The 24,595-nt window shown below is 37.8% G+C and overlaps 1 protein-coding gene across 1 annotated transcript in view; it reads right to left on the bottom strand.

Moving 5' to 3' along the window:
- MYOF (myoferlin) overlaps nt 1-24,595 on the bottom strand; it is a 119,144-nt gene that overhangs the window by 30,129 nt on the left and 64,420 nt on the right. The window contains exons 18-30 of the mRNA XM_074959078.1: nt 20,193-20,317; nt 18,245-18,361; nt 17,635-17,812; nt 16,292-16,416; nt 15,639-15,745; nt 12,541-12,733; nt 11,203-11,358; nt 9,674-9,805; nt 7,667-7,830; nt 5,213-5,327; nt 4,751-4,856; nt 1,507-1,649; nt 1,004-1,177 (exon numbers count right to left, since the gene is read on the bottom strand). Of these exons, the coding sequence (XP_074815179.1) occupies nt 1,004-1,177; nt 1,507-1,649; nt 4,751-4,856; nt 5,213-5,327; nt 7,667-7,830; nt 9,674-9,805; nt 11,203-11,358; nt 12,541-12,733; nt 15,639-15,745; nt 16,292-16,416; nt 17,635-17,812; nt 18,245-18,361; nt 20,193-20,317 (1,835 nt within the window). The remainder of the gene's footprint in view (nt 1-1,003; nt 1,178-1,506; nt 1,650-4,750; nt 4,857-5,212; nt 5,328-7,666; nt 7,831-9,673; nt 9,806-11,202; nt 11,359-12,540; nt 12,734-15,638; nt 15,746-16,291; nt 16,417-17,634; nt 17,813-18,244; nt 18,362-20,192; nt 20,318-24,595) is intronic.

Genomic DNA, 24,595 nt, shown 5'->3' with positions numbered 1-24,595 from the left:
CATGATGTACCAGAGCCCCCCATTTCTCTCAATGGGCCTGCCTGCAAGCACCCTGTTACGGGAGAGGCTGCAAGCATTCTACACTGGCCACCAACCTCCTCTAAAGAGCTAGTCTGCTGCCGGGGGCGTTAGCCCCTCCGTTACACTGGTACAAGCTGGCAGCAACCATGAGCTGTGTCTAGCCCAATATTTATAGAGTTAAAAGAAACAGACACTAAAAAGCGAATGTTCAAATGGGAGTCAGGACCCAGGGAGGCGGAAGAAAAAAAATAGATATTATAAACTAGACGGCTGTTATGTGCTGCTGGGGATGCAAAACAAGAAAAAAATGTAGAGCCACTGCCACAAATTGGATATTCCCTCATATGATGCCACCACCCTTTCTGTGTCCAATATCCTAGTAAAACATATTCCTTTCTCATGCTATGTTCTTTATACTATTCCCTAGTTAATGCCTTAGCATATACAATGAATCCTTTAACAAACCTATGGAATAATTAAATTGTGATGATCTATTAGTGACCATATAGATATCTTTCTATCTTCTTTCATACTGTGCCATCCCTTTAGTTGTTTGTTTGCCTCTAAAGTTACAAATATCCAGCAGAGGCAATGCCTGTCCATACCCATTACTGACACAATTACTCTTTATGCATTTGATTTATACCCTTGAGCAGCTTTACTATAGCTGGACCATCTCCTTTGCTTTTCCAGGCAGGTGGGTCACCTAGTGGTTCAGTTTCTGCTGCAAAGTCTCATAACATGCTAACAGAGAAATAGTTCTAGGAGTCAAATAGTATACATATTATGCAAACAATATGATCATAATGGTCCCTTCTGGCCTTGAAGCCTATGAATGCCTCAGTCACACAGCAATTTAATGGTTATAAAGCATCTCATGCAGTAGCTTCCTGTATTTAATAACATGTTAATGTTCCACCACTAATTTTAAAACTTATTTTCCTGTTAATTAAACAATTACTGCTGTGATTTTACTACTTACAAGAGCACCTTCAAGTTTAAAGATAGCTGCTGCACCATGTGTGTCGGAAGGAGACATTTTTCTCCTCCAGCGTCTACGGCGGAAGGTATCAGAACTGCGTTGTTTCCAGTGAAACTTCCAGCCAATCAAAGATGCATATTCCCATCCTTCTTTATCTTCATGGGATGCCATTACCTAGGAGACATCAGAAGAAATACAAACCATCCACACTCTACTTACATAAATGTCATAAAAAGTCTGCAATAGTTACAGCAAAAACAATCAACCCCTTTCAAAATAAACTCTAAGTGAAAGACAAAGTCACTATTCTACAGCAGGAAAGGGAACCTGACTGCATGTCAAATAAAGTTGTTTTAAAATATTTTTCTTTGGATAGAAAGAGAATGTTATTCTGCACTCAGACTTATCTGTGAGATTCATTTCAAACACAATTACCTCTAAAAACATGTATTGTGTGTAAGAAATAGAAACCCTTAACTACAGTTCTAATATGCTCCTTGTACCTTTACTCCTGTTGTTACTTGGCTTGGATCCTTTTTGCGTTTTCGCACCAGTCTTCGCCGTCTGTGTATATGATACATTTTCTCTGCAGCAACCCAGGACTTTGGTTTGTTGTCTGGAGGAATGGTAATTCCATATTCCCACCCTAAAACAGGATTTGTTAGTTATCCTTCAGATAAACAGTGTAAGTTATAAACAAGAGGAGTTTGGGTTCAGTGTTAAAGCAGTTCTGCAGATGGTAAAGTTTCATTGGAAATAAAATAAATCCATAAGGGACTATTTTAGTATTGCCAACCCTAAACATTTAAAAGTCATGGGTCGGGTCACAAAAAAGATTTACTTACTGGGTTTTGAGACTTTAGGGCACATTGAGGTCATATTTGCATGCTTTACAACCAGGAGGGCTAGAAACTTACTTTTTATTTTAAATGAAAGCTGGAATTCAAACATAATCACATGACCTCAGGTTTTAAGAAACACACCAATTATTGTGAGAAACATGACAAAAATCACAAGATTTGGCAACACTGCTTTTTATATTTCCACTGTACAAAATTGGAATTCAACAGCCAGAATCTGGGGTCCAGATTTTTATGTAGTGTAACTTTCTGCTGTGGAAGGTATTATGACTTAACCTGAGCACAGGTGGGAAAACTACATAAGAGGAGTAAGAAAACTTAGATTCCAGTGATGCCAAACAGCCAGTTGTTTCACTGGACTTTAAAAAAAAACAAAACAAAAAAAACAGCTATCCGAGAGTCTTCAGGTTCTTTAGAATTCATCCAAATTCATGATAGTACTGCAGACTTCTGGGCTTCAGATACTCTTCTCTTAAAACTGTCCCTTCTTCTTTCTCAAGTCCCTTGTTTCTTGAACTATTATAGAAATGTTCCATAGATTTCTTGTTTATTGGCAGGCTTTGAAGTCAAATATTTTCCCCAAATATCCCATAGTATCCTAACAGTCATCTCATTACATGGTATACACCACACCCACACCCTCTTGAACTATTTGCTGCTGGATCGATGGGTCCATCTTATATTTGGATTAATTATGAGCAGGTGGCAATAAGAGCAGTTCTAGTAACAAATAGTGTCTCTTTACTGTGCTTGCGAATTTCTAAAGTTCATCAGACCAGTGGTCCATCTAATCTAATATTCTGTCTCGGACAATGGCCAGTACCCGGCGCGTCATAGAAAGGCACAGGAAACCCCATCATTGACAGCTTTATAACCAGCTCATGATGTAAGTTTCTTCCTAACCCTTTTCAGTCAGAGTTGGGTTATGCCCAGAAGATTGAGGTTTTATTTTCCTTTTACGTAACTGTGGATGTTCTCATTGCCTATATAAATATCTCATTATCTATATCAGACCTTTTTAAAATCCTACTAAGCTTTTGGCCTCAGTGGTATCTTGTGACAATGAGTGCTTAACAACTTAAACAAGACACAAAAAAAGTACACCACCTTGGATTCTGCTTGATGAAATGTGCTTACAGACACAGCAGGCAACCTATGAAACTTCACATACTGTGCAAAATGGTGGTGCCTATGATCCAAGGGAGGCCAGGTTCTTTTGTTACTAGTACTTTGCCTAATGTCATGCAAATTTATGTCCTACTATGGAATGCTGCATAATTTAGTGATTTTTTTAAGACTGATAATAGTCTGGTGAGTAAAAGTAGGGTAAAAATGGGAACAGATATAGGTAGTGGGCGTTTTTAATTGTGGATTCCTTTCGTAACTGGTACCAGTTTGCTGGGTACATGGCCCCTCAAGTGTAAATATTGTCATTAAGATGAAATAGATAATAATGAACTACTTGAAGCATGTGGCTTTGTCTACGCTAGATTCTTCATTAAAATTTCCCATATTGCTACCACCAATGCATCTTCACTGCTGGGAGCCCTAGACTAGATTGGCCATTGGCATTTTAATCACAGTGTCGTCTGACCCTCTTCAGAGAAATCCCCCAAAGGCCAGTATGGGGTTGATGTAGGTCCTGCAGTGTAGATCCCTAGACCCACTATGCACCCTCTGTTGGATCCAGGGGAATGGTAGCTGAGTCCTTTTTCTGCACAGGAAGAGGAGAAGTGTACATGGAGGGTCTCCTTAGTACGTCAGTCTTGAGGGTAGAACCGTCACCCTGTTATTTCAGCCCATAGATTTTCCCAGGTGGAAATATTCAACCATTACTTTATATTTTAAAGCTGATGGTAGTTTTGCCTGAGTAGAGAATGCAGTATCATTCCTTTGGACTGCGATCTGGCATTTTGTCCCTTCAGCCTATTGCACTGCATTATCCAAAGGAACACACAAATGAAGAATCACCGGTTTTCAGGCAAACCATCAGAACTTAAAAATAAATGCACATGTGATTCCAGGTGGAAAAGGAGAATATGACTGTTGTCCTACTGGCTTAAATAAGTATAACACACACTCAGTCTCTCATGCACCTGCAGCGTATTTAATTCAACACCAGCCTACATCATCATTAATTCAACACCACTGTCATCATCATCATTATGGAAGTGTCCAGAGATCCCAATCAGGATGGGAACTCCATTGGGATAAGCACTGTACAAACATCCAGGAAGAGCTGTGTCCTGCCCCCCAAAATTACAATCCAATATAAGACAATAAGTAGAGTGTAACAAACAACTGGAGTATGAGAGTAACAGTTTTATAACTCAAAAAAAAAAGGAGTACTTGTGGCACCTTAGAGACTAACCAATTTATTTGAGCATGAGCTTTTGTGAGCTACAGCTCACTTCACGAAAGCTCATGCTCAAATAAATTGGTTAGTCTCTAAGGTGCCACAAGTACTCCTTTTCTTTTTGCGAATACAGACTAACACGGCTGTTACTCTGAAACCAGTTTTATAACTGTGTGCTTACATGGCTATCCAAAACTTGATGGTCCTAAATCATAACATGTTTTTAAATTTATGAAACAACTGCTAGATTCTCCATAAGTTAAGGTTGCAGCCGAGTTTCTATTTAAAGCCACATTTTGCCGCCTCTTTAAGTTCTACATGCGCAAAAACCAAATCAGCCTTGAAATATAAAAATTTCCCAGAAATCACTAATGTTCCTCTACCTAGTTACTAACATGCTCTTGGTTACTTGTATTTCAAAATATTGTAGTGAGACATAACAACCTGTTGAAAGTTTTGGAATACATTCTTCTACCTGATTGACTGTGAAGAGTTTGTCCTAATAAGTATACTATAAACAGTTAATCTTACCTTTCTCGTCCACCGCTCGATTTATATCATATATCCAAGCATCATCTTCCCAGATCCATCCAGGGGGACAGGTAATCTCACCAGGTGGTGCAGTTTTTTCTCCATTCTTTCAAGTAGAAAAAACCAAAGGAAGATGTAAAATATGCACATGTAGCATAACCATATTGTAAGGCTGAATAGGAAGTTGGTTTGATGGGCTCAAATCAACCACTCTCAGCTGCAACTCAGGATGAAGCAAATATTTTTGTAATAAATAGCTGGTGAAACATCACTGTATTCTTCTGTACTAACTTGTTTTAGGACACATATTTTGCTAATGTCAAAATAGAATATTAGACATTTCAAAAGCCCGTCATGCTGTGAAAAATTAGGAAAAGAGGGAGCAAAATAGCTCATAGCTAAGCAGAACTCTTGTAACCAGAATTTTAAAAAACGAAAAGTATTGATTTGTAAGAATCTCACCACATCTGTGTAGGGCTCCTCAGCTGCTTTCCATTCTCCTCCAGGATAACGACTCTCATTTTGGTACACTTCATCTGTAAACTCACTATGACCTGCATCAGCTTCAGTCAGCAAACTGTGAAGTCAAAAGCAAATATATTAGCAAAGCAAATCATTAAACTACAATTACTGAATAGAACTACTGTAGAGTGTGTGCACATGTGCATGCATACAAAAAATTATCACCATCCTCCAATGGACGGTTGAGTAAGTCTGAGTCTATGTGCCAAAAGCTCTATTGCTTTTAGCTAATGGAGATTTTTCTTCAGCCACAGTGGCAGCGGCCTGTGCTTTTGGAGCACAAAGATTTGAGTTTTATTGCACTGTCACTGTGACGTTCCAACTATCCATAGTGTGCAGTATAGACCACATAAAGACTTCTTTTCCTAGAATTTCCCGTGATTGCTATCTAGACCTGCTTTGAACGCTCTCAAAAAGTGTATATATGTAAATATATAAAATATTAATGCATATCATATGAAAACACACATATTTCATATGTACACATGTATAAAATATAAACAATTCTCATATCAGAGTTTTCTTTCACATTTTCTTAAAATCTTTCGATCACTTATTCCGTGTAAATCACGGGCATTTTTCAAGCCTATTTTGTCCACTTACACTGCACAATAGTACAATAGTGCTGGATCACTGTTCTGGTTGAATGATTGACAGTCATAACATGAAAAAAAAATCAACATTTCCCTGAAGACTACCTACGAGCTACATATGACTGCACAGCAGCTAACTTAGGATAAGGAGGGGAAAAGCAATTAAATGGGCTGCCAGTTGATTCTTTTGTCACAGCTAGTTTATTTGTTCATTAAAATGTTGCTGAAATGCATCCAATATCAAACTTTTTCATCCACATTACAGTACTCAAGTTTCCCAATTTTTCAAAAAACGTTAGCTGTACTGTGAATTTGGACTAACTTTGACTTTTCTCCACCTCCTAGGTGTGACTGAGTTTAAAAAAAAGTAAAATATTTTACTGATATATTTTTTGAAGTGTAAACATGATTATTAAAAGATGACTAATTATTTCAGATAAAATAAATTTCTCCAGTTTTAATTCCCTGTCAGATCTTATTTCAGAAAGAGCTGAAATCTGTTTTATAATGCCATCTACTGGTCAAATAAAGTTGTGTGGGTTATTTTCTGTCTAATGGAAGAAAGCAGGCATAATTGTTTTTACTTCATGTTTTCACAAGAGGCTTTTCTCCTTTGTCAGCTGAACTGTTCCCAAATGTATACTTATTGCTTCTCTGCATGTCATAGACCATCAATTGAAAAAATTAATCTTGAAAATCAGTCCATTCACATGAAGATTTAATTGCTAAATTTTAAGGACCCAACAGCAGGTCTCTTCCTGTTGTACAGTGGCAGTCCTCCTATGCTTGTTCACTGCCAGAACACAAGAAGAAAACACAGAGATGAAATTCTTGGCCCTACTGAAATCAATGGGAATTTTGGAGCCAGAATTTCACCACTAGTAGCTATTACAGTTTAATCCAGTCTCTCTCTGTGTATGTGAACATGCACTGTTATTGGGTTGCATCCCTGCAAAAAGCAAAATAAATAAATAAAAATTAAAAGCCTCATTGGATCATCTCCCCATCTAGATGGTGATTTGTACACTGCGTGGATATGATGTGAACTGGAGGTTTATAATGGACTCCACAGTAAGCTGAAATCTGAAGAAGCTTTTGTTAAACAGACAGTCACCTGATCTATCTTAGGTACTTATATGGCCGCATCGCTGTAGCAATCTGAGCCCCTCACAGTCTGCAGTGTATCCTTAGTGTTCTCTTCTCAACACCTCAGTTGTACCTCCATGTTACAGATGGAGAACTGAGGCACAGAGAGTTTAAGTGACTTGCCCATGGTCACACAGCAAGTCTATTGTTCTCTTCTCAACACCTCAGTTGTACCTCCATGTTACAGATGGAGAACTGAGGCACAGAGAGTTTAAGTGACTTGCCCATGGTCACACAGCAAGTCTATTGTTCTCTTCTCAACACCTCAGTTGTACCTCCATGTTACAGATGGAGAACTGAGGCACAGAGAGTTTAAGTGACTTGCCCATGGTCACACAGCAAGTCTATTGTAGAGCAGGGAATTCAAAAATTGCACCAAGGTCTTCAGTGTCCCAGGCTAGTCCCTTAATCACTGGAAATCCTTTCTGCATGTTCACAGCAGAAGGCTCATCCTTCCTTCTAACAATGTAAATACGGATTGTACTGTTATTAAATAGCTTTGGCCGATTGGCTAACTTACTCTCCTACTAAAAAAATTCTGTTTAAAACCTGCCCAAACCCACTTAAACCCAAGAGATGAGTTTATTCTGCACATTCTGAAAATAACTAGGAAACATCGCAAACCCCTGGATTGTGTAGAAATCAGAAATCTGACCTTCTTTCAGGATCAACCATCCATTCTCCTTCCCATTCCCAGCCCTTTGGGGGCAAAAAGAACTCTCTTTTCAATTTAATTTTTCCTGTGACATCAGAAAACTTGTGGCGACCAACTAGTCCTGAGGTGCCCCACTTTCCAAACATAAGAGCCTGATTTTCATACTGTTTGAGAGAGAAGAATGAAAGAGCAGTTTAGGGTCCAAAGAAAAGCTCTTAGGAAAATATAAGTGTATATTTATGTAATCATTACAATTCAAACATTCTACTATATGTGGCCCATATCTGAAATCAAAGGACCAACCTATTAAATAGAAAATACTGTTTCATACTCCAAACAGAAACAAGTAGGGGTGCTGTCTCCTCTATGTCTGCTGTCTCCGTCTCCTACCACATTTCCTCCTCATCCCTACTCTGCCACTGACAACTTCAGTGATCCCTTCATCTCTTCCTCCTACCCTCATCTCAGTGCCTCTTCAATGCTACCCTGTCTGCAGTGAATCCCCTCCCAACCTACACCCTCTCTTCATTCAAATCTGCAAACCTACTGCTTCCAAGCTGCCTACAAGAGACAGCTTTAACTTTTTGGTAAATAAATTTCCATTATAATGAAAACATGTTGTACCATAAATTAATCACTACATGATCTCGTTAGTGTAAACTTTGTCCTTCTCCATGTTCCCTTCTTCTTTTTGTTGAGTCACATGTAAAATTGGATTATAAATTGATCAGGGCAGGCACGATAGGACTGATTCCGATCTTACACTAGTTTCACACTTCCATTGTTTTTAATGGAATTATTCTAGATATATACTGCTGTATGTTGAATCAAAATTTGATCCCAGATTGGTTTTGGGCTTTTTAACCCCTTCCTCCTGTAAAATTCCTAGAACATTTTTGGATTACTGTACCAATAGTAAAAAAACTTTGTCCCATAACCATTTGTATTTTATACTTAAGAAATCATGGATTTTGACATTCACTTTCTATTTTAAATTACTTTCACTACAGGTGCCCGAGTATTGCCAACTCAGCTAACTATAGGGGTAATGGCTACACAGGCTGCTGTCATATGAGCAGCGGTTCAGCAACTATATAGATAGAATAATAGAATATCAGGGTTGGAAAGGACCTCAGGAGGTCATCTAGTCCAACCCCCTGCTCAAAGCAGGACCAATCCCCAATTTTTGCCCCAGATCCCTAAATGGCCCCAGATTCCTAAACTGAACTCACAACCCTGGGTTTAGCAGGCCACTGCTCAAACCACTGAGCTATCCCAGATGTTGGTGTCTATTACTGCTTCAGCACACTGTAGCAATTAGTAGGTAGTGCACAGAAAGAGTGCCTGAATCTTATCATTAACAGAAGAATAAAATTGTTTCTTGGATTAGTCTAGATTCTTCTGATATTTTGGGCTCTTCGATTACAGCATACCAAGAAGGCTATTTTAAATATTATCCACCTAATTTTCACCATCCCACTACCCATGGTAACTCCTAACACTGCCATGTTATGGTATTATCTCTTGTAATTGGAATTTGCTGGGTTTGCCTCAATTTTTCTGTAGTGTTTGTTTCAGTGAATCTTTTTGCTCCTGTGGATTAACCATTACTAATCAATACAGCCTATGTTTATCTATTCTCTGCTCAGATATGAACAAGCAATTAAAGTAAAAAGGTTCTTCATATAGCAACATGCTATGGGACAGATTTTAATCTTAATTATGCCAATATAAATCTAGAATCACTGCACTGAAGTCAGTGGAGTTGCTCCAGATTTACACCTGTCTAACCAAGATCAGAATCTAGTTTTATGAGTTTGTCAGAGACATCATCTGGAAGAGATGTTGGGTCTGATTCTCCACTACCTTCAACCTAATCTAGTCATTTATATCTATGCAAAATGAGTGTAAAATGACACCAGAAATTCATGTCAGAATGTCAGTACATTCCAGAGTAAGTGACAAAGTTTCATGTAAGAGTAATATATTTAACATTAGCAAGCATACCATTTCTGCAGAAACACTGAATGTTCCTTCTGCAAAGCTATTAAACTTTTTTTCAGCTGCAGTCAACCCAAGCCAAATGTTAACTCGCAACTGCACTGGAATTTTGGCACCTTTGTTCTTGTCCTGTGGGTACTGGAATATGTAAAAAGAATAGTTATCCTCTGTTATCATAGACAGTAAATGTAGGTTCTGAATAAATGTACATAATAGCTTAGACATATAGAAAATAATACACGAGTTATCCAAATACTCCTGCACTGCAGTTTCCTGCTTCAGTGGTTACTTCAAAATGTCTTTATCAGCAAAACCCCTGGTGCTTGACAGATATCACCAGAAAACATCCTAAAAAGTAGATCCCCACCCTTGATTTACTGGCATGTAAGAGCTAAACATAGGAAGATTATTGCTTAACTCCTTTCCTGTGTTTCCTTTCCAAAGTCTCGCATACTAATAAGTTTTCCTCTGCCCAGTACTGAGAACAATTATAACTTCATAGTTCAGCGTTGGTATTAGTATTTCTTTGTCACGAGAGGCTTGAAACGCAGAGTTCAGAAAGAATGTTTCACTCACATAGGAGGCAAGTGCTATACACAGTACAGTTTTAAAGTAAGAGATTGTCTACACTGGGAAATTTCCTGGCATAACGATACTGATATACCAGTATGACTATAACTCTCTGTGTGGATACTCTTACCCTGGAATAAGAGTGCCTTTTTCTCATTTAACTGATTTTCAAAGAGACAAACTTAACCAGAAAAAGTCGCTCTAATTCTGGATTTAGGGTGTGCACCAGAAAGTTATACCAGTATAACTGTAGCAGTCTAATTATACTGGTATAGCTGTGTGGGGAAATTTTCTCATGTAGACAAGCCTTAGGTATTAGGTTCAGACTAACATCCAAAAGTTTGAATATTTATCAGCAGCTTCTCTGAATGATCCAAATCCACCCAGTAAGAGTCTCTAGCCATGACAGATCCATGCACATGCCTTCTAGCAGCACCAGCACCCACGTTGGCAGAATAACCAGATCATACTTCCGAGCTCTTGGATGAGGTTCTGAGCCATGGACCAGAAGCTGATTCTGATTCTCTGTTACAATGGGCTTTCCCATCATATGCTGTGTGCTGTTCTGGCAAAAGCATCTGCAATTTGGCTCTTTGTGGCTGACACCTCGCACCCTGAGTCTTATCACTCCACCACTTCAGAATTCTTACACCTCTCCTGTGCCGCTGTCAGACTGCGCCATACTGTAAATCCTGCCAGCAGCTAGCTACTTAGGCTGCTGTCACCCACTCACGAGTTTTTCTGTCTTGTTTTGTAGCAAGTTGCACTAGAAATGTCTCTCCTCTATGCTATGGATCAGAGGGTACAATATGGCCCTAAGCATCTTAATGGAGGTACACATGCCTTTCATGGGTTTAACTTTTCATAAAATTAGCTAAGGGAAAACTTCTGATGGTAAAAATAGCACATTGTTTTTAAATTCAAGCTGTAGCGTTTGAAGTGGCACAATAAAATTATCTCAGTACCTTTAGAAAGATGGTCTGGGTCTTTCCACAGTATTTACCAGATGCTTCAGTACTTGTAGTAGAATACAAAACCTGGTGTGCGGGAATGCGGGCATAAGCTAGTCTCTTCTCTCCCCGGATCATCCAGATGATCACATCGGGTATACTGTTTTGTGGCTGTTTTTTTAAAAGAGAAAAAAAGAATCAAAACTATATTCTGCAATTAGCAGAATTTCAAACTAATCCAGTGTTTGGAGAGCAAAAGCAGAAATCAGATCTCTTTCAGGGATTTATTTAAGACAAAACAGAAATACAGATCCATGATAGTAATATATGGGAGGAAAATTTCTTTTGCAAATAATTAAATGTCATACTGTTCTGAGATGATTAGAAAAAAGCCAAACAAGTCTTATAAAAAGATTTGATAAAGAAGCTGGAGGTATTCTATGAACATTTTCAGTCACAAATGGTTTATAATGAATATGCTAGGCTAGATCCTTTGGCCCATTATGTCCCTTTTGTGCTGCTCCACTATTGAGGAATTCTTGGCCTGCATGGAGCCTAAAGTCAATGGGACTCAAGTACACATTTAAAGGCTTTCCTGAATAAGGATGGACTTATGCACATGCTTCCGTGCTTTCCTAAATCAGGGCCTGAAAGATGAAATCATTGTAACAAGAAATTTAGCAGAAGCTAAGTAAACATCCTGCCAGCGCTGTGCTGCCCCTTATACACTTCTGTTGGCTGTGTGCTAATTGTGAGTCTCAAACTGGTTATCATGGCTTTTTACCAGTGATTTTTTAAAATTAGCAATGGCAAAGAGAAGATGAATATCGATATAGATGAGATGAAAACAAATTAAAAGATTAGCTCATGTGAAAACATTTATTATGTTCTAAAGTTACTCAAGGGATTTAAACAAATTAGAATAACTGGTCTAAGCCCAATTTAAATAGGTTTCTATAGCTGCTGACCCACGGAAATTCTGGATGCACAAACCCTAAGGAAATTTGCAATTTCCAGACAGACTCATTAGGCAGACAGTGCTGCCCCTTTATCTAGATTAGAACCAAGTCTCTGGGTCTTATCCTGCTACCCTAATCCAAGAAAAATTCTCAGTGAAGTCAACTGCAATTAAAAACTTGACATTAAAATACATTTTAAACATATTCCTGGAAAGAAGTATTTTTCACTTTCTGAATTTGAAAATTACTGGGTGGAGAAGAATGGATGAAGGTTTCTTTTAAGTACTGTGCAATACATCAGCTTGAATCTGCGGTATATGCAGGCATTGTAGTTATCTTGTAGAAACTGTGTCTTTTTAAACCAACTGCATCATATGTATTTTGAAGTACTGACCTCTTCAGTCAATTGCATTAATTTATCCAACCAGTCTTCAATTTCTGCCAAAGTGGCCTTCACATCGGTAGCGTCATTTCTCATCCTTGTTGCTGCCTCTAGAATGTTGTTGAGAGACTTGAGGCGCAGTTTTTGTATCTGTGTGTCAAGGACTGTGACATTGGATTTGCCTTCTAAGAGGGGCAATGGCTTACTGAAAAGAGAAACAAAAACTTTTAATAATATAAATCTTCCCTCTTAGCATCTAATTTCATTAAACAAATGTTGGAGGAGCATAGGTGTTCATACTTAAAGAAAAAATGTAACTAAGCTCTATAATATTATGTATCATCACCAGTATTTCCCAGTGGCGACAAAAATAACAGAAATCCATCAGAATAATGCTGTAGGGTCCAGTCCCACAGACACTCCTATTGGGCCTAGTGCTTACTACAGAGTTTAAGCCCACTGACCGCAGGCCTCGGTTTATAATAAGCACTACTGTAGAACAGCCTTAGATAGATGTAATTTGTTTTGCTACACTTTTCAATTTTTCTACATATCAAATTAATGTAGAAGATTCATGTCTAGAAATGGATTTCAAAGGTGAAATCAACATTTTCAGACTCTTTTCATTGACTGAAAGCTGTGAGTGCTCAATAGTTCTGACAAATAAATCACTTATTTAAGTATCTAGCTATAAAGTTATCTAACTTTCAGGCACTCAAGTTTGAAAATTTGCACCAAAGTCCACTGCATAGAAATTGGTGAGACATCAGGGTGCACAGTTGCAATGAACATAACTAGGAAATTCCAGAGTACAGCAGCAGACCCCAGGAGAGAAAGTGATTGTACTGATTTGTTAAAGCGAGTTTTCCTGAGGTCTTCAAATGTATTCATTTTACAGAAGCTCCTTGCTACTCAGTTCATTAAGGTGCATTTAATATGGCATTAGAAGAAGCTCTTTTTCATAGCATTTTCCTGAGCTGTTGGTGAGATTGAAAAGACTTACTACTGAGTCTGAACCATGTAATCAGAAACCAGGTGCACGAAAGCTCTGACCCTGCAAAGCCTTAATGCCAGCTGTATTGCATACTAGCATAAGTAGTCCCATTTCCTTGAATGTAAGTACTACACTTGGTAATGGGTGTTTGTGGGATTGGGCCTAAATATAATAGAACTCAGGCTACACCAGCTACCTCCTGAAAGCTGTTGCAGATTTCAGGTTTATAAAGGGCCTTAAAGCTTGTGGCAGATTTCTAGTCACTTAAAATATAACATGACAAGGAAACTTCTTTTACAAATACAATATATGGAATTATGTTTCTTAATGCCATTCAAAAGTTTATTGTAAACTCTTTAGTGACTGTCACTTACTATATGTTTGTACAGCGCCTAGCACAATGGGGCACTAATTTATTTGATGCCCCTGGGTGTTACCACAATCAAATTGTTTAATAATATGTTTAATAAAGCCATAGGAATTGTTTGAAAGAGAATGTGTGTGTGCATGAGTGAGACAGAGAGATTTTATATATATAAAAAGCGGATGTACCCACACTTTTCATGTGGTTGTAATGACATGAGACTAGGGTTGGTCCTAGACAATGTGCTGTCCTAAATGAATTTCAATATGCCAGTCCCTTTCTGCCATCCATTCTGTCCTGCCCCTTATTAAACATTTTACTAAGTCATTTAAATTTCATTTAGGAATTAAAATTCCTACTAGTGATTTCTTACTAAAATGTACTATAACTCCATTGTGTTGGTTCTTCTCTTTCCCTTCCCTTCCTTATTTTTTCGCTCCATTTCCTGTATATCTTGCTGAATCTCCTCCTCCCTCTTTTTGTTTTCTCTCCAATTTTTTTAGTGTAAAATTCTTCCCTCTTTTCCACTTTTTTTTCTTTTTCCTGTTTTTTATGTTGTTTTCTCATCAACTTTACCCATGATTTTTTCAATCTCTCTCTCCTCCAGTTCAGTCTCTCTTCTCTCTCATACTGCCCATTAATATCTTTCTGCTTTCTTCTCCAATCCCTTCCCCCAAGTTTAGAAATTATTCTCCTCCAAACAACACAGCTCGGACACTTATTGCTCTGTCTAAATACACACAACCTATTGACTCACTTTCATTCCCTCCCGGGAAAGTCATCCCATCACAGAAACTTTTGAACACATTTTTTTTGTGCCCTGGCCTTCGAGGAGAAACTGGGAGTTCTCCTCTCTCCCCTCCCCATGAGTGGGGCTGCTAGAGAAGATTCTTCTCCCTCCTGCCCAAGAAAGAGATCCTCTGTGAAAGACCTTTCTTCCTTCTCATGGTGGGAAGCGTTCGTGCCTTGAACAGCTGGGCCTCTGGACTGAGTGCATTGATCAGGGCTCAGGTGGCTTTGCCTGATGTAGCATCTGACCAGGTTGAACAGAGTTCCAACCATCTGTTCAGCATCAGCTCTGCTGGGCCGCTTCTCAGTAAACACTGATTTGTTGTGATGGCACCCCTAAAACTCAGCCCTTTGGAGAGACCAGGCTTGAATTTTCAAAGGAGTTTAACGGAGTTAGGCACCCAAATGCCATCATCTTTCAATGGGATTTAAACACCTAATTTCTTCAGGCACTTCTGAAAATCTCAGTCTCTGAAGTTATGTCAAAACATGGGTAGCCACACAGCTAACTGATGAATTCCAGCAACCTGGTACTAGACAGTATTACTCTGAGATTTGCACTTTGTCCTAATGGTATGTACCAAAAAAAAAAAAAAATCCTTCAACTACATTTTTTACAAACTGTCTGAGCCCATAAAGGAGATGCTGATATTCCATATCAACAAAACATCCCCAATAGACAACAGCTGAATGTATAACACCACAGAAGCCACATTACACTTTCAGAGTGTGAGTCTCTGAGTGTGTGTGAATGTGTGGAGGGGACAAAGGACACTACATAGCCACAATTTCAAGAATGGCCCTGCTCAACAGATTCTTTTTTTTTTTAAATGCTGTTTCATTATTGTCAATTATTTATATAAAATAGAATGATAGGGCAAAAGAAATGGGTTCTAAGGTGATTTTCACATTGTGTTCTTATCTTCCTGAGCTTTGAATGATGAGTTATGCAATAATTTTTACCTTGTATCTTCTACAAGTTCATCTATCAGCTTCAGCCATATCTCTGCCAACTGGTTTTCAGAAACTTTAGCCTGTATTCCTGATTTTAGGGCAGCTATGTTGGATTGCTGGAGGGTTTAAAGAAAAGGCACAGAATATATAAACTTACATTCTGTTGTTAGTTTTAATGTGAGTTCCACTCCTACATTCAACAAAACAACATTTATTTTGCTAGAAAAACCCAAAGACCACCAAGACATGTTCAGACATTATTCATATTTAATAGGCCTGATCCTGCATTCTTTGCAAAACTGCTGAAAAAGAAGTGCAGGGTTAGGCCCAATATGCTTAACAGTACATAATATTGCACCTATGTACCAATTAAAGTGCAATCCTATGGTCCTATGCATCCCCTCCTGTATAGTTTACTCCTTCTTCTGGCCGGAATACACTGCAGAAGGGATGGTTGTCACTTCCCAGAACACAGACTTACAATTAACTCTGCTTTTGCAGCATTAATGTATGTCTATTCTGGAGAGCAAAATGTGTGCCAGAATTTGGTTCCCAAATTTGCTCTTAAAGCCCTCTTTCCACCCCATCCCTAAATCTTAAATTCACACAAATAATTTAGATGCAAAACATGAGAATAAAATAAGAAGTCCTGAGTCACTTACCAGTCTTTCAACCATGGTTAGGATTAGGTTCACCGGGTCTAGTCTATGACTTATGTCCTCCCAAAAGGAAGTCAGTGTCACTACTGGCTTTGTGTTCACCCATGGCAGGTAATAATAGTAGTTACCTAATGTGAAACATTAGTGTGTTAAGAGCTGTTTTTGAGAGTCTGAATACATACTTACTAAGGACTTGAAATTGTCATCCTTAGTTGTGTTGAGTTATTTCTTATTCTGTGATTAGTTCCATTGATTTCAGTTGGCCTATTCAGGCAGGCAGGTATTATTCAGTGAGAATCTTGCCCTCATTTATCTAATCAATTTATATTTTTCAGGTAAAGTAGTGTCCCTTGGAGAATAAGCATTTGACATGAATAATTTAGAAAGCCAATAAGGTGTTTTTTTTAATCGTCTGATAACATATTTACAATATTCTCTCTAGTAATTCACGTGTGAAAGTAGCTTTATATATTTTTTTCTTTAGAATAAAAATGTTTTAAAATAATTTTATGAGGGCAAAATTATTTGGTTTGTCTAGTAAATAAAAAAAACATGAAAACAATCTAAAGTGTGCAATAACTAAAGTAAAATTAAAAGTATTGTATATGTTACTAATCAATCGAGTCCAGTGGTTCCCAAACTTGTTCCGCTGCTTGTGTGGGGAAAGCCCCTGGCGGGCCGGGCCGGTTTGTTTACCTGCCGTGTCCGCACATTCGGCCGCTCGCGGCTCCCAATGGCCGTGGTTCGCTGCTCCAGGCCAATGGGAGCTGCTGGTAGTGGCAGCCAGTACGTTCCTTGGCCCGCGCCACTTCCAGCAGCTCCCATTGGCCTGGAGCAGCGAACCGCGGCCACTGGGAGCCACGATCGGCCGAACCTGCAGATGCGGCAGGTAAACAAACCGGCCCGGCCCACCAGGGTCTTTCCCTGCACAAGCGGCGGAACAAGTTTGGGAACCACTGGACTAGTCTATCTGCTTTTAAGATGCCAATCACTTGTCTAAGCACTGAACAAGAGTTATGAAGAAAGCACAGAAAGTTCAAAACAGTATTTTCCTCTTTCATATCCTAGTTTTTCTGTGCTTGTGTTTATAACTTTTTTTATTGGTGCCCTGGGCCTATTGACTTCAATGGGATGTATCAACCCCAAATTGGATAGGTTTCATGTGTAACTAATTACAAGATAGAAGATATCAAGAGCAAATATAAATTTACATATTACTTTCAGTCATATCTTCAATAGTCTTTCAACAAATCAAGGTTGTTATCCTAAAATTTGATCAACAAACAGATTGGTTTTCCAAAAGAGAATTCTGTATCTTTATAGCCACACTTCCGTAGCATACTTACCATCAAATACAGCACGGCTGTATTGAGTTGTTGATGCCAAAGGCTTACAGGTGGTGTCAAACTTGTTCCCATAATTACCAATGCTAACCTCAAACTGGATAGCCTCACCAATATCTTGCAGCATGGTAGCAGAATGAAACACAGCCGACAGACTGAATTTTCGTCTGCGCTGATATTTCTGTACAGTATTACAAGAGTTTTTGTTTTAATTAATTGTATGTAATGGTAGAGGATTAGAAAAAAGTAGCAGTATCTACATGGAAACAACATTTACCTTAATACTTTTACACATTTCTATGAAACGCACATATGTACATACATACACACACTCCAAATCAGCAGAGGTAAAAATAGGAATGTGTAATAAAATAATACATTTGAAATAGTAAAGATTTCTTAAATCACAATTTCTATGCTGGGAGGAAGGGAAAGTAATTTTTGCAGCCATATAATCAGTTATTTTTGTGGGGAGGTTTTCTGATTGTATATTAATGACCTGAATAAACAAAGGATTTAATTATTACAATTTTAGTATGTCATGTAATTCTCCAAAAAGAGTAAAACCAAGCATTTTGCATCTATACATATTGACAAGTACGCCAGGAATTACCTCAACAACCAGTGCGTCATCACTGGAGATCGCCTCTATCTTTTTATTCACAGGTTTACTGTCAAGTATTGTAGATAGTTCAACTAAGATTCTGCCTCTATAAGCAACTCCTTCCTCCTGTAAGACAATCACACAAAATTCTATATCTAACTGCTAAAAAAAATATACTCCTTTGCTGGCCAGCAAAATTGGAGTTGAAAGCCTGGCTCCCTTGAAGTTAATGGCAATACTTTAATTTCTATTATAAATGAAGAGCAAATATATTTAAGAAATAAGCAACAGTAAAATATAGATGCAATGTTTTTGTATGCTTTATTCTGGATAGCACCAAAACCATTGGTATTAAGCAAATATATAATATATAGACTGGATTTGTAGAGTAATTGAAAACTACTGCCCCTTAGGTTGAAGAAGTTGCTGACAATGGGACATATAATCTACAAGCATCAAATGGATAGTTACTGCCCACTGGAGATCACATTGTAGCCCAAAGTAGATAGGTTTTCCTATAAATTATATCCTTCAGCCTCCATACAATCATTAATCCTTTTGAAGTTGCATTTTAATCTTAAATGACCTGCAGAATCAGCTGCTTTCTATTGAGGCTTTTCTATATTAGCTCTTAGGATAATGTGTCCCTCTGTTTTAGACAACTACAGAGCTTCAGCAGTAATATGGGCTGCTGTGCAGAGCAAGTAATGGCCATGGTCCTCACCACCTGCAGATATTTGGAGATGCATAAGGAAATCCCATACCTCTTGGAGCATAAAAGATGTCTGGAGAATCTGCAAGGGACCCCATGCCCTTGGCAGGACCTCTATGCCAGCACCGCTCCCTGAGAAACTATCCTACCAGGGCCTCCCATTGGACCTGGCCTCAAATCATTCTTGACAGTGTCTGATGGTGGGCCGTAGTGTCAGTATTTGTACTTAAATGAGAGAACCTCATTGGTTTGCCAAGGGATAATGCCACACAGAGAGGCTATCCCTAGCCCTGCCTAGTCATAAACCCCTTTCCAGAATCCCACATGTCCAAATGTGCATAGCTTGTGTGTACAGGCTCTGTGGATAGGAGGCAGGATGGGAGGATGAAACCAGGTTGGCTCAAACCTATCTCTGTGGCAAATTTTGGAGATATTTTCTGTTTCTTTCATCCCATCTGTGGGGAAAATCTAGTGGATGATATATGGCACTTGGAGCATTCTTTCTTGGGAATGGGCAGATGTATCAAGATCTATAGGAAACTCTCATTGATCTCGGGGCATCTGGGGAGCGCAGGACATTTTCATGGAGGTTCAGTGTCCCCCGCCCTCTCCCCCAACTGATCCCCATCTTGCTTTCCCATGACAGCATGGTTTCCTCACAGCAGTATGGCTAATCAGCCCGTCTCACTCATGCTCTTTAGCCAGTGCTCCACTCCCCTTTGTGTGTGTGTTCAAATATGCAGAAGGGGAGATAGTTCAAAATGATGTTGGTAGGTTCAACTTTCTCTTATTGCTACAACATCCCTGTGGGATTGGATGGGACACTGCCATGGAGAACAGCCATATCAAAATACCTACGGAGGAGAGGTTTCTGTTGGACTGGGAGAAAACGTTCAATATACAATGAAATTGCTGCTCTCCCCTTAAAATCCCTCATCTGAGATCTGTCCCATTTCATTCCCCTGTGCCAATGGGACTAGAATGGGAATCCAATGGCCTCAATCTATATGATCCCAAATGCTCATTCAAAAGTGTATATAAAATTGAAACTTCCACAAACAGAAAATTTTCCTGTTCCATTTATTAAGTAGTGACATCATGCTAAATGTATGTTATTTTGCAAAAACAAAAATAAAAAGTTTTCTTTACATTTGCCTTAAACTTAATAATTAAAACCAATTCAGTTTACATTTATTGATGATAACAAGTATTTTGATCTGTTTGTATTATAAACGTGAAACTAACCTTTCCAGAGTTTAGTTCATCATAGGGGTCCGGGAATCCAGTGTATTCTCTTGGGCTTCCATAAAGGTTTACGTAACAGGGCCCAAATGTTGGTAAAAACCCCACCTCTGTTTCCCCTGTGTTTACTAATAGGCAAACATCATCATTAGAAATTAACTAACCATCTTTTAGAGCCACAAGGACATTAAAATTTAAATTCACATACAGTAAAATAAATGTTAGATATTAGTTGTTAGTAAAGTAAGAACATTTTATTCCATGGGTGTATCTCAGTAATATGAATTTAATGTATCTATTTGCATAGCTATAGCTGTCCCTAGTTGTTTACATGGCTGTAAGATTTTTAAGTTAGATAATACTTTATGCAATAAAAATCCCAAAGAATAAATTGACCTTATGCTACATCCCCACCATCAACATTTCATTTATGTGAAAGACCAATACAATTTTAAAACAATGTAAAAATTTTAGTGTAAAAAATATTTTCAGAAATAGATTAAACTGAATACCAGATACCACTGGCTTTCACTTAAATGTACCAAGGATTATGTTCTAGCTAACAATAAAGAGGTACACAGTAGCTGGAAGGTTAGTGTTCAGCATCACAGAATATGCCTAGTTAATCCTACTGTTTTTAGTGTGCTACTGAAGTGACTCAAGTCTGTTAGTAGAAGGACTAGTAGAATGAAAATTATTAAAGTATACCACAGTATATAACACTGTTAAGTAACCTATTCACCATACCTGGAGGTAGAGTAGTATGTATTTTTTGTGCAAAAAAATAGGGGGGGAAAAGAGATTGGGGGGGCACTAATCTAAAAAAGATTTGCCATTATGCCAAAATAATTAAAAGAACTGCTGTATTTTTAGGTCTCAATCCTGATCCCAATGAAGTCAATGACGAAACTCCCATTGACTGAAATTGGAGCATAAATAGGCTTGGAAGTATTAGATTTGTATTAGTAAATGTCAATAATGTTGATTTCACTGTACATATACAAACCAACGAAAAAATATTTCCATGTATAATAGAAATGTACAGATAGGCAAAGTCAGAAACCAGTTGCTTGAGAACTCAGTAGTCAAAATCCAGTGATTTAGACTTTTGAATTAAGCTTGTTACAAATGGAGTAGTAAATGAACAGTAAAAACAGATATGATCTGTTGACTTAAGGATACTTACTTTGTATATTTTGACATGTGATGTTGGCAATTTGTGTTTTAACTGTTTCTACAGCTTTAACTTTTTGAACAATGTGTCATTAAATAAATATCTGATCCCCTCCACATAATTTTTTATGACTGTGAAAATTTAACTGGATGAAAATAAAACAAAATGCTTAAAATAATCAATTTTATCCATCAAAATTATAAAAATAAAAAGCTGAATTCTGCCATGCTTAAGCATAACAGAGAGCCTTAATTTCAATAATTTTGCCTGAGAAAGGAATGCAGGATAAGACTCAAAATTAGATGTATAGTCACTCCCATTACTGCCTCTTTAGTGAAGGGATTGTCAGCCTGTGTATTACAAACTCCTTTTTGACTGGCCTAAAATTTCATTCAAGAGTGAAAGTCTACACATTCACTTATTTTTCATAGATGACTATTTGTTTGCTATAATTATTTTTGATAATTCTGAATACAGTTCAATAGAATTTACATACCAATTATGCTCTAGAGCTAAAAAACAAAAATGAATCCATAAGCATTTATTTGTCATTTTCTTAATTAAAATGGCCAAAATAATTTAAATCCTTTTTTTAAATGTCTGGGTTTAGAATGTGTTGTGCCAAAACCAGCGCTATTTCAAATCATCACTCTACAAAGACAAGAAAAGGTGTTTCTAATTTAATGCTTACAGGCCCTTAGCTATATCAATACTACTGCTGTAACTTGAGTACTGCTCTAATTTTTATGTTTGGTATAGAAGTCATTTGTAGATAGAAGCATTACTCATATTATTGCTATTGCCATTTGGTTTTGTACATATGTACTGCACCATGTATTATAGTCAGGCTCGAGTTTATTGAACAGAACAGGATACTGAGGAAACTGAAATGGTTGTAAGGGGAAGCAGGCTTTTGTTCTCTAGCTCTGGATTTAAAGGAGTTAATTGTGCCTTTATGCAACATTTGAATATATCCCCTAAAAGTGCTTTTAGGTTATTGGTAGATGAACATATAAATAATACAAAAAATTAGAAATAAATCAGCCATACATGCAGAGAAATACTCTACATTTGGAATGGTGCTTGAGATCAGGGGCATGATTCTGAGCTCTCTACAGCTTTACCCGGCTGTATCTCCATTGTCTTTAATGGAGGTATTTCTCATCTATACTGCAGTAAATGAGATCGGAGATAGGCTCCAGGTCTTTCATCAACACCTATCAGTTTTTTCAGAAACTACTTTGGGCAATCTGAAGCACAAAATGATGGCTTTACCATTAGGATAAAGACAGAAGAATGTGAAGATAAAGGGCTAAATCCTACAAGTCTTTCACTGATTGCTGACTACTGAGCAATATGTAAAGCTAGCTGGATAGTAAAAGGGAATATGAATGTCCCAATGTTTCTTACTGGCAAAACAAATGCAGTTGTGTCAGCTTTGCAGAATGTAAAATGGTTCTGTGCCTTGTGCTTTGTCTGCTTCCACGATAGTAAACTTTGTTCATTTTGTCAAAGTTTTGAGTGGCTCACACTCTTTCATGTCTAAACTACAGAGCGTGGATGGGGCCACAGGACTCCTAAATACTTTTTCATTTTAATATTCATCTGGACAGCTCATGTTACACTCAGATTATGTAGCTGTTTTTCTTTCTTAGTTGGGTTTGGACCACAGAGAGATTCAGTCATAGGTCTTTATATGAAATGAAATGATTTTAGTAATGGAAAAAAATATCTGGAACTGGCCTGATGACCTTTTATTGTCTGTAAGTATTAAGTGCCCCAGCTCTTCTTACATATAAAGTCCTCAGAGTTCATTGAGGTTGCACAGGTATATCTGAAGACAGAATTTGGCCCACATTTACATCTTTCCTGAAGATGGAATACTACTATAATCTAATTTGAGTATTGACTTTTCCCTGATTGTTGCAGACGTACAGGGATAATGTTGTTGGGAAAGATTAATGGTAAATGCATGGTCCAGTAGAGATTTGTATATTACTTATATATAAGGCTCTACTTAACTTGCAATATAGCGGAAATTGCAGATTCTGCAATATTAGGCTTCCACCACAGTTTTGACAGTGGGAGCCCTGAGCCCCTGCTCTCTACCCCGGGCCCCTGACAATGGGAGCCCTTTCTCTCAGCCTCAGGAGGCCAACAGCCGGAGCCTCTGCTCTCAGCCCCAGTCCCTTGACAACAGAAAATCACAGAAAAGTAATAATGGACTTTATTACCGGAAATAATAAGGTCCATTATTACCTTTCCGCGATTTTCCATGGCTTGCCTGCAACTCAGCTGAAATTTTTTGACAATCATCCTGCAATTCAAGTAGGGCCTTAGTTATATATATTCTATATCATGCTAAAATGAGTTTGCTTCAACAAACTAATCATCTAGATTTGGGAAAATGAAGCAACCTGGTTTCCTAAAGTGAATGACTCTACAACCATAATTTTGGTTAAAATTGTGGATGTGGTATATTTTAAAATTGAATGTAAGGAGCGTAAAACTTTAGTGTAAGTAAAATTCAGCTCTGTGCGCAGGGCTAAGAATTGTCCAGACTTTTGGTGAGCAATTTCAATGGAGTAGAAATTTTTCGTTCAACCCTAAATGTTTTAATTTTCCTCTGTTTCTTCTGCTTTACATCTGAATACCACTGAACTCATCTTCCACTGCTAAATGACCCAGAAACACTTGCCTCTGACATTAGAAGCAAACACAGGGATAATACTAAAAAAACCCCCTTCTTACTAAAAATAGATTTCTATGTTGAATTAATCAGTCTGCTGTATACTGTTGCTGCTAAATTCAAACAGAAGCGCATTTCTGAAGAAATCAATGTTGTTTCATTTAAAGACGGTATGTTTAAAGAGCTGGTTATCAGAAAGGCTTGAAAATGCTTCATAAAAATGATTTCAGCTTTTATTCACTATTATTCTATTTTTCAGTAAGCCATGCTGCACTTTTGGATCTGAGATAAGAAAGCAAAGCATTTGGGTGGATAAACTTATTAACATTCAGTTACATTTCAACTGCATTGAAACTTAATCTGCATTTATTTCTATTAAATAAATGCAACTTTTAACTTAATGATTTCCAAAAACAACTCTAGGTTACAATGCAAAGACCAATTTGTTCATAGTTAGAGTAAATCAGGTTTCTTTTTCAGATCTATTTATCCACCCAGTTAAGCATAAGCAAAAGAGTTGTGAAATTTTAGGCAGTTCATTAT

This window comes from Natator depressus, chromosome 7 (genome assembly GCF_965152275.1).
Source record: "Natator depressus isolate rNatDep1 chromosome 7, rNatDep2.hap1, whole genome shotgun sequence".
NCBI lineage: Eukaryota > Metazoa > Chordata > Testudines > Cheloniidae > Natator > Natator depressus.
This window is presented reverse-complemented; position numbering and strand designations above follow the sequence as displayed.